This window comes from Microplitis demolitor, chromosome 5 (assembly GCF_026212275.2).
Source record: "Microplitis demolitor isolate Queensland-Clemson2020A chromosome 5, iyMicDemo2.1a, whole genome shotgun sequence".
In the NCBI taxonomy this organism is placed as follows: domain Eukaryota; kingdom Metazoa; phylum Arthropoda; class Insecta; order Hymenoptera; family Braconidae; genus Microplitis; species Microplitis demolitor.
This window is the reverse complement of record NC_068549.1, coordinates 8,571,078-8,587,840: the sequence shown is the minus strand read 5'-3', so window position 1 is coordinate 8,587,840 and position 16,763 is coordinate 8,571,078. Positions and strand designations below refer to the sequence as shown.

Genomic DNA, 16,763 nt, shown 5'->3' with positions numbered 1-16,763 from the left:
ATAAAACACAAAAAAAAAAAAAAAACAATTTATAAACTCTTTTTTTTTTTTATATTCGTTCGGTTCTATCTAAACAATTAACTAAAAACATCAGATTTTACCTGCGAAGTATAAGTCAAATACGTATTTGTATTTAATATTATTTAAAATAAAAATAATCATGAAGTTAATTCTTGTAATACACATAATAAAATTTAAATAATATAATTACCTCCAATTACCACGATCAGACTTGGCGCGTCAGTGATGACTTAAGCTAACCATAATTTAATTTTAAATCACTATAGACGCGCTAAGTACATTCTTGTTATCAGCACACTATTATGTTTTTAACGTTTTATCTTTTATATCAAAAATTAATAATGATAGTTTTTACAAAGGTAATCCATACTTGGGCGCACTATTTTCAGGTGAAACTTGTTTTTGGCTGATTTTACTAGATCGACTAATTTATGATAATTTGTAAAAATATATTAACAATAAATCAAAGTTATTTAATCAAAAAAACAACATAATTTACATTTATGTATACAACGCTGCTATAAAAAGTTTTTTCTCCCCTCCGGGCGAAAAGCGTCAACTTTTTTCCCGCTGTGCGAAACGAAGTTGATGCTTTCCGCCTCCGTCGAGGAGAAAAATAGTATTGACACCTTGGGCAGTAAATAAGAAAGCCTCAGATCACATGTTTGTTGACCTCGGCTTCGCCTCGGCCAACAATTACATGAGATCTGAGACATTTCTTACTTTCCTGCCCGAGGTGTAAAATATACTATTATTCAACGCATGCACGGTTATCTTTTTTTATCATACTGATAAAGCGAGTCCTAAATCGCTGCTTATCGACGATGTACTATAAAAATTAAAAGGCAATGCAGATTTCTAGGTTTTCCACCAGTGTGACATAATGAGCTCATAATGACACTCTTTCGAAGCTATTGTTGAATACCTTTCTTACACAAACTTTATAAGTATATTTCGTTATTCGGAAAAAACTTTTAATAGAATTTTATTTTTTAAATATCTTCAACGTACTGTACCGATTTTGCGCAATTTCTCAAAAATTGTTGGAATTAATAAGCCGCTTTAAACTCCACCTTAAGAGGCCAAATCGGTTAATCCTTTCAAAAATGACAGAATATTCACATACATACGTACATACATGCACAGATATTCGGGCATCATCTTGAAATTACTCACAGTAGCTTCCTAGAACCTCAAAACGTCAAGATCTGTTAGAAATTCGATTTTTGAACATCGGACCGAAACCAATAATTTTCCTTTTTTTTGAAAATTTCCAATTTTCTCAGCGGAAAGTTAAAGCTTTGCGATGTGTTGTACTTGAAGAATTGTGTAGGAATATTAAAGATATCTTGCTCAAAGTGCATTGGCACAGTGACTTGTTGCACCATGGTTTTGTAGAAATTATTTGCAAATACTAGCTCATATCTTGCACCAGATGTGCTCAAGAAGTTTCATAATATACTATCTATCTCAATTCTGTTACTGTCATTATATCCCCTCCATTGTCATACGATACAGGATCCTGCACAGAAAAAAAATATTTCTTGGCGCAAAAAAATTTTACTTACCCCAAAAAAATTTTTACTTACCCCAAGAAATTTTGTGCATTATAAATTGAGAAGAAAAACTTTCTTGGAGCAAGAAAATATTTTTTGGAGCGAAAAAAACATTCTTGCGCCAAGGAATTTTTACTAGTTTTTAGAAATTTTTTGTCTTCATCCTGTTTAGAAAATCTCATACACTGTAAAAAATTTGGTGGACCCGGTGTAGCGTAAATGCCCACATTTTTTAATTGTTCATTTTAATGGACAAAAAAAAATTACGGTCGAAAACGTGGCTAGAGAGTAAAAAAAAGTACAACAAGTAAAGAAAACTGAGGATTCGAAAATTTTGTTCTTAAGGGGCCCATTTTGCCTCAGTGACCCATTTAACCCCTCCCAACACTTTTCATGTTAAGAATTTTTACGGGACCATTTTTCCTCTATGGCCCGTTTTACCCCTCCCCCTTTCAACACTTTTCATGTTTAGAATTTTGGGGGCATCATTTTTCCTCAGTGGCCCATTTTGCCTCGGTGACCCATTTTACTCCTCCCCGTCCCAACACTTTTCATGTCAAGAATTTTGGTGGACCCAATTTGCCCCCAAATATTTCAAGGCATCAGAAATTTTAGGGGGACCATTTTGCCCCCAAATATTTTCAGGCATCAACAATTTTGGGGGTCCATTTTGCCGCACCCTTCTCTTACATTTACACATTTACACGTTTGGTGGTGTAAAAAATAAAAATTCACATTGTACAAATTTCACACGGGATTCGGTGTAATTTTCACACCAAAATTTTTACACCGATGCATTTACACCACACCGGGTCCATCAAATTTTTTACAGTGTAGAATCCAATAGATTCTCATAAATTCCCATAAAGATTTTATAAGAATGAATGAGTTTTATGAGAAGTGCTATAGTTAAATATAGGGCCTTACACATATAGCTATAAGAATCTATCGAATTTTTTAAGCAGGGCAATTCGTATTCGGAAAGAACAAGATGATACTGGCTATCATTTCAGATTATACTCAGTTACATCTGGAGTAAAAATAAAATCTCAGATAGTATCCAGTATAATCTAGATTATACTGAGTTGCATCTAGATTATACTGGTTTTCATCCTAGATAATAACCACATATATCTGGATTATACTCAGTACCATCTCAGATTATACTCAGTACTATCTGAGATTTAACTCAGTTACAACTCAGCGATTTTTTTTCTAGCGCATGTGTATCTAGTATACAAAACACCCATGCACTAGAAAAAAAAATGGCTGAGTTGTAATTGAGTTGAATCTCAGATAGTACTGAGTATAATCTGAGATTGAACTGAGTATAATCTAGATGCAACTCAGTATAATCTAGATTATACTGGGTACTATCTGAATTTTTTTTTTATCTTAGATGTAACTGAGTATAATCTGAGATGATAGCCAGTATCATCTTGTTCTTTCCATGTAGTGTAAAATGTTTCTTGTGTCAAGAAATACTTTTTTTCTGTGTGGGGTAAAGTGACAGAGAAAGAAGTGAGATATATAGATAGTGTAATATGAAACTTCTTGAGCAGATCTGGCGCAAGAAATGCGTTAGTTGACTGCCCAATCTCAAAACACAGTAACTGACAATAATGCAATTTTTTAAATATGTATTAAATCATGTTCGCAAAACTCTATTGGAACTAAAACTATTAAAAAATCGATTTTGAAAAATTTGTCTCTTACTGTATTTTGGAATAGCGTAGTGCTCGCAAGTAATTTCTGGTGCAAGACTCGCTTAAGACGCGTTTTCATTTGTTTCTCTATTCGCACTCAACTGGATAAACGGTACTATCTCTGTTGCACTTGTACATTAAATAGGAACTTTGTCCAAGCTTTTCTCGTAAACAAATGGAAGATCAAAAAATTCAAGTGCACTTCGCTAGTTCATAGAGTAAAGCATCGGGTCTGTGTCTTTATTTTGCGTTTAGAGCTTTTATTTCAGAGAAAAGCTGGGACAAAATTATCTGAAAACCGTTCTTAAGATGTGCGTAAGTAATTTTACCAACACATCTTGAGTAAGACATCTTCAATGTTTTTTTGTACAATTTGACGTAGACACCTAGCGATCTTCCGCAAGATACTTTTATAAAAATCGTATTCATGACTACTACAAGATTGTATTGTGTATGCCATCTTGGGCAAGTCCATGTAGAAGTCGTCAAAAGATTATTTTGATCAATGCCGCGAGTAGCAGCTTGTGATGGAAATTGTTTCATGGGTAGTGCAGGTTTTTAGTTAATTTTAATATTTTTACAGAATAAAAATCGTTTAATGAAATGTATTACTTAACGTTTAGTAATAATTTAATATACTCTTTATAAAAATTGCTGTTTTATTAATAAAGAATACGAATGAATTAGTAATGAAAGTAATGATATAGCAATTTTTCAGATAAACATAAAGTAATGATTAGCATTTTGTGATTTTTACTATACATTTAGTAACAAATAGTATAAGTAATGCATTTGTTAATGTGCAATAGTATTTCTTATTACGAAAATATATTGAATATTATAATATTTTCGAGACTCGTTTTCTCCGTGTACTATCATATGCTCTCTGAAAGTGAACTATCGAAATTTACAAGCAAATAGTACATATTCATTAATTTTTACTAATTCAGTTTTAGAGACTGGAATCCATTGCATCATATATTCATGTATAACAAAACTACGATTCATTGATGACTTATAATTTGTTTTCGACATTTTTTTTTTATAGATTTCATAAAAAACTATCTTTTGCATTTGTCCTCATAGTAGAATTTTCAAATAATTTTGCCATAATCTATCATAATTCATCGAGTAGGTTCCAAAAATACTATTGGTTCAAAAGTTTATACATATATTTATATATATGTAATATGACGCGCCATATTGCGACGATAGCGGCGACAATTTTTAACGGATATTAATGAAACTTGACACGCTTATTCTATGAACGATTATCACGATTAAGTTCAAAGATGAGCAAAATCGGTCAACTAGTTTAGAAATGGTGGACATTTGAAATTCCGAAAATAACGAAAAGTCACACTTTTTCGGCTTTTTTCGTAAATAACTTTTTACCGAGTATATCTATCCTTATTATGTGAATAAGACTTGACAGCCGATAGAAAAAGCTATATTTTCCTATTTTTCTTTTTTCTTTTACGATAATTGTTCCACTTTTAATAAGGGTTGAGTCACATAATTGATTCATGTGTTATGGTGATAATGCTATTGTTTATATCTTTGAAAGTTTTTGATGTATGATTATAAAATTATATATACTTCTTAAAAGTAGAATAATTATCATAAGAAATCTACTTCCATTTCGGATGCCGAATGGCCTCCCGGGAAAAACGAATTATATATGGCCACATATGGAAATTGGCAATATATTGTAAATTGGCATATATAGTTTGATATGAATATATATAGCTTGATATGGCCATATATGACTTGATATGACTATGTATGGAAATTTTAACTAAAATTAAAATTTTTTTTTTAATTATTTTGGCAATGCAGAGATTATCAGATCTGTGAATCATTGAATTCCTAATCGAATTGAAATTTTTTAATTCAGAGAAAAAACGCTAGGCTTATTAATGACCGCACCCGCTTCAGTAGGATTCGAACCCGGGACCTTCTGTACGAGAGATTGACGCTTTGACGACTAGGCTATGCGACCGACAGTTACAACGAAGTTTAGTTGTGCTACGTAAGATAGAAAGAGTATAATCACTTTCGAAAAAGCAAAATATAATGATATTAGTTGATTGATTATTGTTATTATAGTAAAAATTGGTTGATTGGTATTCGATGTGTATGATATCGAGATGTATGAAATTTTTATGTTCACTTTTATGTATGACCTTATATTATTATATATACCCATATATAGTTATATATGGTCATATATAGAATTTGAGATGCATAAAATTTTTATGTTCACTTTTATGTATGACCATATATTATTATACATACCCATATATAGTTATATATATCCATATATAGAAACAATCGAAAATTATATATTCCTTTGCATTGTTATATATGTCCCATATATGGACATATATGATCTATATATAACCATATATAATCCATTTTTTCGGGTTTTTTTTATTTGTATCTAATCACTCGTCACTACTTTTTATTACAGGATAACAGTTCTTGGAGTTCTGTTGGGAATAATCTCTTGGAATCGAAGTATTATTTGTGTTCTATTACTATGGAATTATATTCTTGGCTACCTCATCATATTTATTATAAGTTTAGCTGTGGAATTAGCAATATGTATTTTATCAAGTCGAGGGAGTATTCTCGATACTGTAGCACGTGCTCCTATTCAGCATTTTATATATATTAAACTTTGTAAGTATTAGTTGAGAACCAAATTTTCGGTAAAATATCGAACCTTATAAATATTTTTTAGTTTTCTGTTGTCAACTTGTTAATGTATTTTGAATAAAAATTCAAATATAAAATGTTAAATCAGTAAGTTCATATTCCAAAGTGGGTCATCATTTAAAGCAAATTTAGGTAGAATGACAATAGCTACAACTAGTAGATAATAGTACATAACAGTTTCCATTTTGAGGGAACTACACACCTTAAATTAATTACAGAAGAAAAATATTCCAAAGTCATGGTAGAGTAATAGGGTCAAATATTGACCGAGCTCCACATACCCTAGTAGCATTCTTAAGGAAGTTTTACGTAAATCTGTACCTTTATTCCTCAGTAAGTCTGTATTTCAGTCTTAAACAAGTCTGAGGCACGATACTTCCGTAAGATACCTTAAGTAAATCTGTAGTAATATTTACTTAAGACAAGATACTTGCTCAAGATGAGTTAGAACAGACTTGCTTAAGGTACCTGGACATGTCTACTCTCTTCGTTACTTCGCGGGTCGTCTATACAGCATTAGTATAATAAATTCAGTAGTGTTCACTTAATGTTCGATAATTTTATCGAGTGATAATATTATCAATTTGCAGCACTTTAAATTTAAATGAGAACCACCAAGTTTGCTATAAGTATATATAACTATATAAGTCTAGAATACTGCGTTCGAGCTTGGAGTGACTCGGAAATAAAGACACCCGATATCTTAAGCAATTCTGCAGCATTTCTGACCACACAATGTTAAATATTGCTTAAGAATTACTGCAAACTGTTTCTACAGATTTTCGTGAGTCTTTAAAAAGAATCTTAAACAAAACTTAATGAAGTCTGTGTCAAGTATCCTAATGAAATTCATCTTGCTCTTATTTTAATCTTCCGTAAGAAACTTGCTGGAAAAAGTCCTCAAATAAATTGCTAAAGAAAAAGCTACTAGGGATAATCACCGGGTACCTAATTACCTTAAAAAATTATAAAATTGGTGAATTGAATTCATAAAAAATATATAATAATAAATTATAAACATCTCATCAATGAAAGTCACCAATTTTTTAATACACTTCATATGTTTCCAATCACAAGAATTTTTGTTCCATGGTTGATTCCAAATTTTGAAATACATGTAAAGCTTACATATAATATAGTTAATTTTAACGGTAATATGGTCATGAATTATATAAGATATGGTAGCACAAAATTGAATTCCATTTCAAATAGAGTGACAAAAGTCTTAAAAAATTTAATGAACTATTAAAGTCTGCAATATTCTCAAAGCACCCACTGTTATGTATTATTCGTAACTTCATTATGTACTAGTTTTAGCAATTACATTCTTTACGAACTCGCTTTAGAAGATGACTTTTTTTTTGGTACTAATTCACTAGTGTATTGAAATATTTCTTTGGCCATATTGAATTTCGATTAACTTATTGGACTATTTATACTTTTTGACCCAGTTTACAGTTTATTATTCTATCCAACGCCTTCATCAAATCGAGACTTTTCTTAGTTGTAAAACAATGTTGATCAATTTAAGTCTATTTCACCCAGTCTTATCTATTCAAAACATTTTAGAGCTTTTGTGTATTTCAAATACGCATTTAAGTGCTTTTTTATTATATATCTCATACTTCTTAAAATTTTATTTTCAGCTCTTCTGCTAATAGAAACAGGGTGGCTCTGTGCCGGTGTTACATGGTTAATTTATTATTATAAAAGTTGTTCTGCTGTCAATGAAGCAAAAGATATTATGCTGGGTAAGCCGAAGTAAATTTATTGATTTTCATTTCATAACTGTAAGTGATTGTTTTCATATATATGGGGCATTCCACGTCAAATCGACCACTTTGAAACCTAACCCCTTTAGATTTGGCTGAAAATTTTTTTCTCTTTTTCTACCCCAACCAAAACGCTTCTCATAATTTTTCAAATTTTTTCACCCTATCAAAAAAAAATTATGATTTTTTGAAAAAAATAGCTTTCTTTTTTTTTAAATAGCTATAACTTGTTCAAAATTCGACTGATGGGGGCATTTTTTTTTTTTTCAAAATTATTATTTTTAAATGTACTTTTCGAAAAAAATTACAAAATAGTTATTTTCGATACATAGGATTAAAGAGCAGGTTTGCGGTATGCTTGTATTGGCGACACAAGTCTTGGGTTATGACGCTGCGCTCGTGCGACAAAGATGTAGGTATGAGTTCTCGGTGAGAATGTAACATAACCTAAGACGAGTGTTGACATAACAAGTATACCGGATTTCTGGTTTGAATCATACGTGTCGAACAATAATTTTTATAATGACTGTGTTTAAAGTTCAATTAAGAGAAATTTAAATAATTAAAAAAAAAAAATTATTTATTATTTTACTAAAAACTGTAAAATTTTATAATGGTATATATGAATTTTTGTAACAACTTATTCACATGATTTTTTTTTTGATTTCGTGTCACATTTTTTTATTTATTTATGAATCTCAATCAAAAATTTAGTAACATCCGTTTTTTAAAATATTAAACAATACAATTAAAGCAATATTTTTATTTTAGTTTATTTTTGAGTTACACGTGCGCGGGTAAATAAACAAGACGTACGATACGAGTATACAGAGCGACGATTTTCTCCTTCTCTTTCTGTCTAGAGTGAACGCCGATCACTCCCTCATTTGTATATAATTCCTACAGCAAATTACTTTTCAGCACAGTAAAATCATGCTGAAAAGTAAAACAGCATCGTTCTATAGTTTCGTTGAGTTATCGAAAAAAAGACCTATTTTACTCGCGTCACGAGTCGCTCGAATATTGAACTTTAAACGCAGGAGTTATAAAAAAATTATTGCAACCTATATTCATTGTTTTTTGAAGTTATACTTCTTTAGGCGCGTTATGAAAAAATGATGAGAGTGAAATTTTAAGATGCGCACGTATCTGTAACACGAAAGTTACAGGTTGAAGCTGCACGCTAAATTAACCGCTTATTAAGTCTCGAAAAAAAAGCTACCAACAAAATAGAAATAGAATCTCTATTAGTCGCGCATGTTGGCACGCTCGTCGCTTTTGATCATTATTTTCATATTTATCCACATGTTTCTAGTTTCTACATTCACAACACGTGTTTTAGTTTCATACAAATTCGAATTATATATGTGCTAATAAATTATATCTCGAAAAAATAGTGTTCTAATCTATTTTAAGAGCTTGATTTAAAAATGGATATAACTAGAAAGTTAAGCGGAATTTGAAAAAAAATTATTCAAAATAATTTGTAGAGCATAAGATTCTCTACAAAAATGATCCCATGATATTTTGTGATAAGTCTAATAGTTTCGCTGAAAAAGTGAAAAAATCTAAATATTTACTATGAATTTGACTTCAGGCTCCAATAACTTTTGAACAGACGGATTTATCAAAAAATGATAAGAGACTTTTTCTGTAGAGCGTTTCATTTCCGACGAAATTATATCTTGAGCTCGTCTGTGCAATGAGCCATTGCCGAGGAATAAAATTCCAAGCTTAAAATTTTTTTTGTCATATCAACCGCGGAAGTTGAATCTTCGAGTAACATGCGAAGGTCGCAAACTATACGATTTCTGGCAATCTATAGTTTAGTTAACTTTCCTCGAACTAGTATCGAAAAATAACTTCTCTCTCTAGCGGCTGAGGCAGCCGTTCGGCACGCGCGTGGCTCGGGCGATCACCGAAGTTAAGTAGCATCGAGCATGATCACTACTTGGCTGGGTGACCGTTTAGCCACACGTCGGGTTCAAACGAAAGTCTCTGATCGCTAGGCGCGGGATGAAGATCCAGTGATCGGTAAAATGGGAATTTTATCGATCACTGGAGCTTCACCCAAACCGAACTGTACTGGCTAGGTTTTCTCTGTGGTTTCCCTAGCCACTGCACCTCCATTGCACAAGGGAGGTTGCAGGGTATCACCGTAATGATGCAGTACAGTATAAGCACAAGTCGGGCCACAGCCGCACAACGAAAGGCAGAGGAGGAGAAGTAAAGCAGTTTGCGATATAAAGGCAAAAAGTGTAAAAGGCCGTAATTGCGGCTATACACTAGAAAACAATTAAAAAAAAAAAAATAACTTCTCTCTCTCTATTTGTCTCTACATTCCTACACTACTACAATACGCTATAGATGAGTCGAATTATTTTTTAATTCGACAAACGTCCGCTAGGTAGAACTTTCAAATTAACTAAACAGTAATTAAACATTTTTGACTGTTTCTCTCGCAAATTCAACTTCCGCTGTCGATATGACAAAAAATTTTGTTCGATATATTATGCTCAAAGGGAGGAACCCTGACAAACTTGAAGTGCAGGCACGCGTTTGAGGCTATGGATACATTCTCATCAAGACCTCATACTATATCTGGTCTTGCTAAGGATGCGCCCATAGCCTCAAACTCGTGACCTCACTTCAAGCCGTCAGAATCTCTACCGTTCCGCATGCGTATCGAAAATAACTATTTTTCCCATGTTATTTAAATGGAAAATAGAAAATTATGATTTGCGACCTCTAAATATTAATATTAAGAGCTCATATTTTCACAGAAACAATATTTTGAAGTTCTCTGACAGAATTCTACGACCATTCGGAAAAATAACATCTGTCAATTTTTTTGACACACCCTAATATATATATATATATATATATATATATATATATATATATATATATATATATATATTATTAATTTTCAATTTTTTAAATTTATTATGAATTATTAAATATTAAATTTAGAAAATTATAAACATTTCTATAATAAATAAACAAATTTAATAAAAATTCTTTGACTAAAATAAAAAGTTAATATTTCATAGAGAAAATAAGAAATATGTTAAAAGTGAAAAAATTTGAATTCAATTATCTAATTTATTTTTAAAATATTGAATAATCAATAATAAATATTTTAAATTAAGAATTTTATAATATTTAGTACAAATTATATCATATATATTTATTATTCTTTAAATTTTATTTTTAATGATTATATAGGGGAGGGGGGGGGGCAAAAGGGGGTGCCTAAGGAAATACTAAGTTTTTGAGGGCTAAAATACGCTAAATCTTTTTTTTTTAATCATATTCAACGTAAATAGACAAAATTTTTAGCTGCCGTTAAGTAATAAAATTTTTACTTTTGGCGGGCAAAATAGGGTGCCCTGAAAAAAAGCTGAAAAAAAAAATTTCTGAAAGTTGATCAAATTTCATTAAGAACGATTTTCAGATAATTTTGTCCCAGCTTTTCTCTGAAATAAAAGCTCTAAACGTAAAATAAAGACACAGACCCGATGCTTTACTCTATGAACTAACGAAGTGCACTTGAATTTTTTGATAACTTCCATTTGTTTACGAGAAAAGCTTGGACAAAGTTCCTATTTAATGTACAAGTGCAACAGAGATAGTATCGTTTATCCAGTTGAGTGCGAATAGAGAAACAAATGAAAACGCGTCTTAAATTAAATTTTTTTGATGTAATATACCTCAAGAAAAGGATATTTTTAGGCTAAAAAACATATAAAGCATGCAATAATTACATAAAAACACATTTTTACCCCTAGAGTGAATACACCACTAGAGTGACTGCACTGCACGTCGTATATTAAATGAACAGTAGATGATACCGTCACGTCAGTTAGATAAAGATAGCTATAATAATATATCTCGTGAGAAAAAAGAACACAAACAAAACAGGGTTGATGTTGTGGGTGTGTAGGTTTTGAGTTTTTATTAATTATTAATAAACACTAAAAGTTTAGACAGTGAATATCAACAGTATTTCTCCTATTGAAAAAACCAAATTACTAAAGAAAAAAAGAGCCATCCGGCCTTACCCGGAATGGAAAGGTAGATTTGTTATGTAAATACAATAAAGCTACAATAATGTAATTAATACTTATTTTAAAAGCTTCAATATGAATTTCCAGGAAATGAGTTATGCCCTATCAATTAAAAGTTATTAGAATACTAAGCTGCAAAAATAAGCTTTTTTTATTTTTTGTGAAATTTCCAATGTCATCAAATTTTTAGAAAAGTTTTTTCATAAAATTAAGTATTACAGTGAAAAGAAAAGCTAATCGTTTGAATTTCGAGATACTTTTTACAAAATTGAATTATCATTTTCGGTTCAAAAGTTATTTTAGGATAAAGCCAGACAATTTATTTTTATGAAAATTCAAAAAAATTTCAAACACCCATAACTTCCAAACTAATCGACCGATTGGGCTCATCTTCGAACTTGATCAAGATAATCGTCCAATAAATAAGTGTGTAAAATTTCAATAAGATCCGTTAAGAATTGCGGGCGCTATCGTGATGACAAGGCGCGTTATATATATATATATAAACTTTTGAGTGGATGGTATTTTTTGACCCTACTAGGTAAAATAAGATATATGGTGCCAAAATTCTTTGATAATTCGATTATGAGACCCATTTCAATAGGCCGATTTCTAAAGAAATCTACCTAAAAATCGTGTTGATTAGCGAGGTTTTCAAAAGTCCTCATGATTACGAAGTTTCATTCAAAATTATTGACGTAAAATGTTTTTCGGATTGAAATATTTATTTATAGATAAATTTATCGGTCAGTTGACTTAAACTAACTCAGAATGAAAGTTTAATAAATTGTCTACATGCTGATGTATGAATTATATCATTTCCACGTACTGATGAAGTGTAAAAGAGATTTAAAGTTAGTGAATTGGACGAAAATTTTGTAGCGATTATAGAGCACGCTTATAGAGTGACGCGTTATAAGGCGTTCAGTATTTTTCAGGTAAAAGTTTTTTTTTCAATTCAAACCCGTCTGATATCTGATAAAATTACAAAAATGATCGTTAATGTAAAATAATAATCTATATCTTAAGGAATAAAACGAGTAAATAAAACTTTGATAATTTATTTTGATTCATGTTGAACGTTTCATCGTTTAATTACGATTTCCTAAGTAACTATTTTGATATACAAATCAATAGTTTATGAATATAACATAGATATTTATCATGTATACCTTGGTAAAATAAATTCTATTGTTTGTGGATCGAAACAAGGTTTAATTTGAAAATTTTAATGTGATATGACAAATTATGATGCATTATTTGAAATCGAATTCCGCTAAAAATTTTTTCTCTTAAGTAATAATAGCTCCTCTACCTTTTGAAAGGTCAGACAAGTAATGAAAATTATACACGACTTTAAAATAACTATTGTATTTTTAATTCAATATAATTTACTTCTGTAAATATATTTTAATATTGATTTATTAATTAAGCTTAAAAAAATCAATAGTAAATGCATACTTTATACATGCAGAGAATTTTATAGTCAAAATTACCGAAAAATTATAGTTTATGGCGGGACAGCTCGATATTCTTGAGAATTATACTATTTGTTTCAGTAATTATTCACGGAAAATAAATTGTCGTAATGGCAACAACAACTGGAGTTCCATTTACCACAGGCTGTAGTATGACATGAGACAACTCCAAATTGTGGTTAGATTTACTACAATATTGTAGTTAAGCGTCAACTATCGAAAAAAGTAAGATATGCCACAGCATGCGGTATTTGTAACTCCAATTGTAGTTCAATTTACTCGATATGCGGTTACGTAAAAATAAACGGTATATAACCTAAAATTTTTATAAATTATTTTTAAAAATCACTTATTGAATTATTTGTATATAGTAAACATGGTAATTATTTACTAATAGGGTCCACCCATGCTGGGCCATGTTAAATTTTTTTTGATCAAATTGATCAATTTTTTTTTTAATTGTTCATTGTTTTATGTACTTTAAAAAAAGAAATACATCAATATTATCAAAAAAGATAAAATAGAAATTTTATCCAAAAACATAAAAGCCAATTTTTTTTCCAACTTTTAAAGACAAAAAAGCTATCAAAATCTTTATTTTTTTCTCACGACATTTTTTATCATAAATGCGCCGTAAGAACAAGCAGAATGAAAAAAAATTAAAAATTGTTCATTTTTGGGTTTTAAAAAAGTCAGATGATTATTTATGAGACGCTTTAATAATTTAATATACACAACAGATTAACTTCAAAATGGCGAAATAGCAGGAAGTGCTCCTTCTGTAGTACTCTCAACTCCCGCCTGGAGTATTTGTTATTGCAGTATGTAGTAAAATTTACCGCAAGATAGGAGTAAATTCAATTTATTAACTTAGTAAAATTTGTCGCATATTTAGTAACTTTTATCATTTATGTGGTATTTTTAACTACAAACACATTTACTGCAATCTTGTAGTAAATGATACTACATATTATTTTCCGTGTTAATAAAATTTTATTAAACTATACTCGCCCTGATAAAGAGAAACGATTTTCAATATTAAATGCCCATAAGAAGGGCGATTCAAAAGCATTAAAAAATATTAAAATTTTTTTCTTTTTCTAATCGTTTTGAATCGTTTCTTAATAAGGGCGAAAAGATAACGGTTTTTAATACACTACATAGTAATATTATGACTTATCAAAAAATTAATTTTAATATTTACAATAAGAAATAACTAAAAAAAAAAATAAAGTGCAATCGAAAATTGATCAATTTAAATTAAAAAATTCCAACATTTATGGTATTGTGTACTTAAGGAGTCATAATTTGTAATTAATCATTCATTTTTTTAAAGTCTTTGTAATGTTTTCTCTAGAATAATTATATACACGCTGAAAAAAAAATGCTAACTATTACCATCTTGCGATAGATAATGATTACCATCGTGTATGTGATAATCATTATCATGCGTTTATGTTAACTATTCTTTTCTCGAATATCAATAATTGCTATTGCCGATAGTAATAGTTACCATCTAGATCGTAATATTTCTTATATCTAAAAAATTTTTAATTTTACCTTCTAAGATAGTAATGATTATCATCAAGGATAGGAATGGTTACTATCTAGATACGAACGCTTACCATCTTCGATAGTAATAGTTAACATAAAAGAATGAGAATCATTAAAATGTAAGGATAGGAAAAGTTACTTCGTTAAGATAGCAAGTATTACCACTTTTTTTTCAGCGTGTAGAAGTTATAAAAATTCAAATTGAAATTTAGAGACTTCCAAAATTACTATGCTAGCATTACAATTATTATATATTCGTTTGTTATTGTCTGATATGCTATCATAAAAACATGTTCAACTATTTTATTTTTTCAAATATTCTTCGGACCGTTTTTTTCCATCTACAACAAATATTAATTTTGAATACTTTTCGCAATATTGAATATTGATAATAGGGAACAATCAGTAACAAAGCGTAATAAATGAGAATAACAACTACTTCAGGATATAAATACAAATATATACATATGTATTGCTGAACAATAAATTAATGATGAGATACGGTGTTCTTGTAATAAATTTTATTTATTTTATATTATTCATCTACCGTACAGCGCGAAAAACATGCCGATATGACCTTTAAAATATTTGACCTTGTAGAGACCGGGAAGTTCCGGTACTGACCCACAGAATTACATGATAATGTCATTTTTTTATTATAAAAAAAAAATAAATAAATGAAATGAAGAAATTAAAAGTAACAGCGTAATTATTGTAATTATATAGGTCTTGTTATATGCAACTGGTGTATTTTGGCATCAGTAACCATTACTGTTTGGTGTACATATGACGCAGCTGGAAGATCTTGGGTAAAGATGAAAAAATATCAGCGTAGTATGAGAGAAGCTGAAACACGAAGTGGTAGAATGCATTACAAACGCAGTGGCAGTCGTAATAGAAACTGGCGACAACGGTAGTTTTTTTTACAATATTCAATACTAAATATTTTTTATTTCATATTAATTAATATTTTTATTAATTTTTAATTTACAGAAAAGTTATTCGCGCTTATCAAGACAGTTGGGATAATAGATGTAGATTGCTTTTTTGCTGTATGGGCAATTCAGACAGAAATCAGGTAATAATCAATTTAAATGATAATTTTTAGTAAACTTCATAGAAATCTAACTATTACATTTGTCTTCATGACGTAACTTTCAAAAAATTTTACCATTTTTGGTTTCAAATAGTCAAGTAGATTCCGAAAATACCATTGATTCAAAAGTTTATATATATGTATAGTTATTCTTTCGTTAAAGAGCTCGGTTCAGTTTGAAAATGAGTTAAATCAATCAGAAAGTTTATAAGCTATAGTTGTTTGAGATTTTTTTATTTTTCGAAAAAATTGATTTTCGCTGATTTATGGTCGAGTAAGTTCTGAACCGAATAAGTTAATCTATTTCGGGTGATTGCATCCTTTGGTTTATTCAATTAGATTTAATTGGTGCTATATTACTTATTCTTTTGACAATTTTTTGCACGCCTCAACGCGAAGAGTTTGAGGTAGTGCATTACTCTCAACATGTCTAACTCAAGCAATTTTAATATTTTTATGAATTTTGAAATAATTAAAAGAATAGAAAAAAAATTTTTTTACTTTAGCGTTTAATAACTTTCAAGTAATACATTAGAGTTGAATCTCGTTTATTGTATATTATAGCTGATCAAACGAGCTCTAATTTTCACTACCATACTTTTATAATCGCCTTTTCTTAAACTAAAATCACATATTTATTTATTGAATTCAATTCGAAACGTTATCACTAATTTCGTTGCAATTATTATACCTTCGAATGTCTTCAACCTCTAAATATATAAAAAATGACAAAAAATTTTTTAAAAATTCAATCTTATCTTAAAACTTGATAATGTTTAAATACTTTCA

General features: G+C 29.9%; 1 protein-coding gene across 4 annotated transcripts in view; it reads left to right on the top strand.

Annotated features, from left to right (window-relative positions):
• Positions 1-16,763, top strand: part of LOC103575836 (diacylglycerol lipase-alpha) — a 47,532-nt gene that overhangs the window by 3,333 nt on the left and 27,436 nt on the right. For all 4 annotated transcript variants that reach the window (XR_008403715.1, XM_014440097.2, XM_014440096.2 and 1 more), the window contains exons 2-5: positions 5,757-5,968; positions 7,651-7,755; positions 15,605-15,791; positions 15,872-15,956. Coding sequence is in view for 3 of the 4 variants with exons in the window: in XM_014440097.2 (XP_014295583.1) it covers positions 5,757-5,968; positions 7,651-7,755; positions 15,605-15,791; positions 15,872-15,956 (589 nt within the window). In the remaining variant the exon portion in view is untranslated. The remainder of the gene's footprint in view (positions 1-5,756; positions 5,969-7,650; positions 7,756-15,604; positions 15,792-15,871; positions 15,957-16,763) is intronic.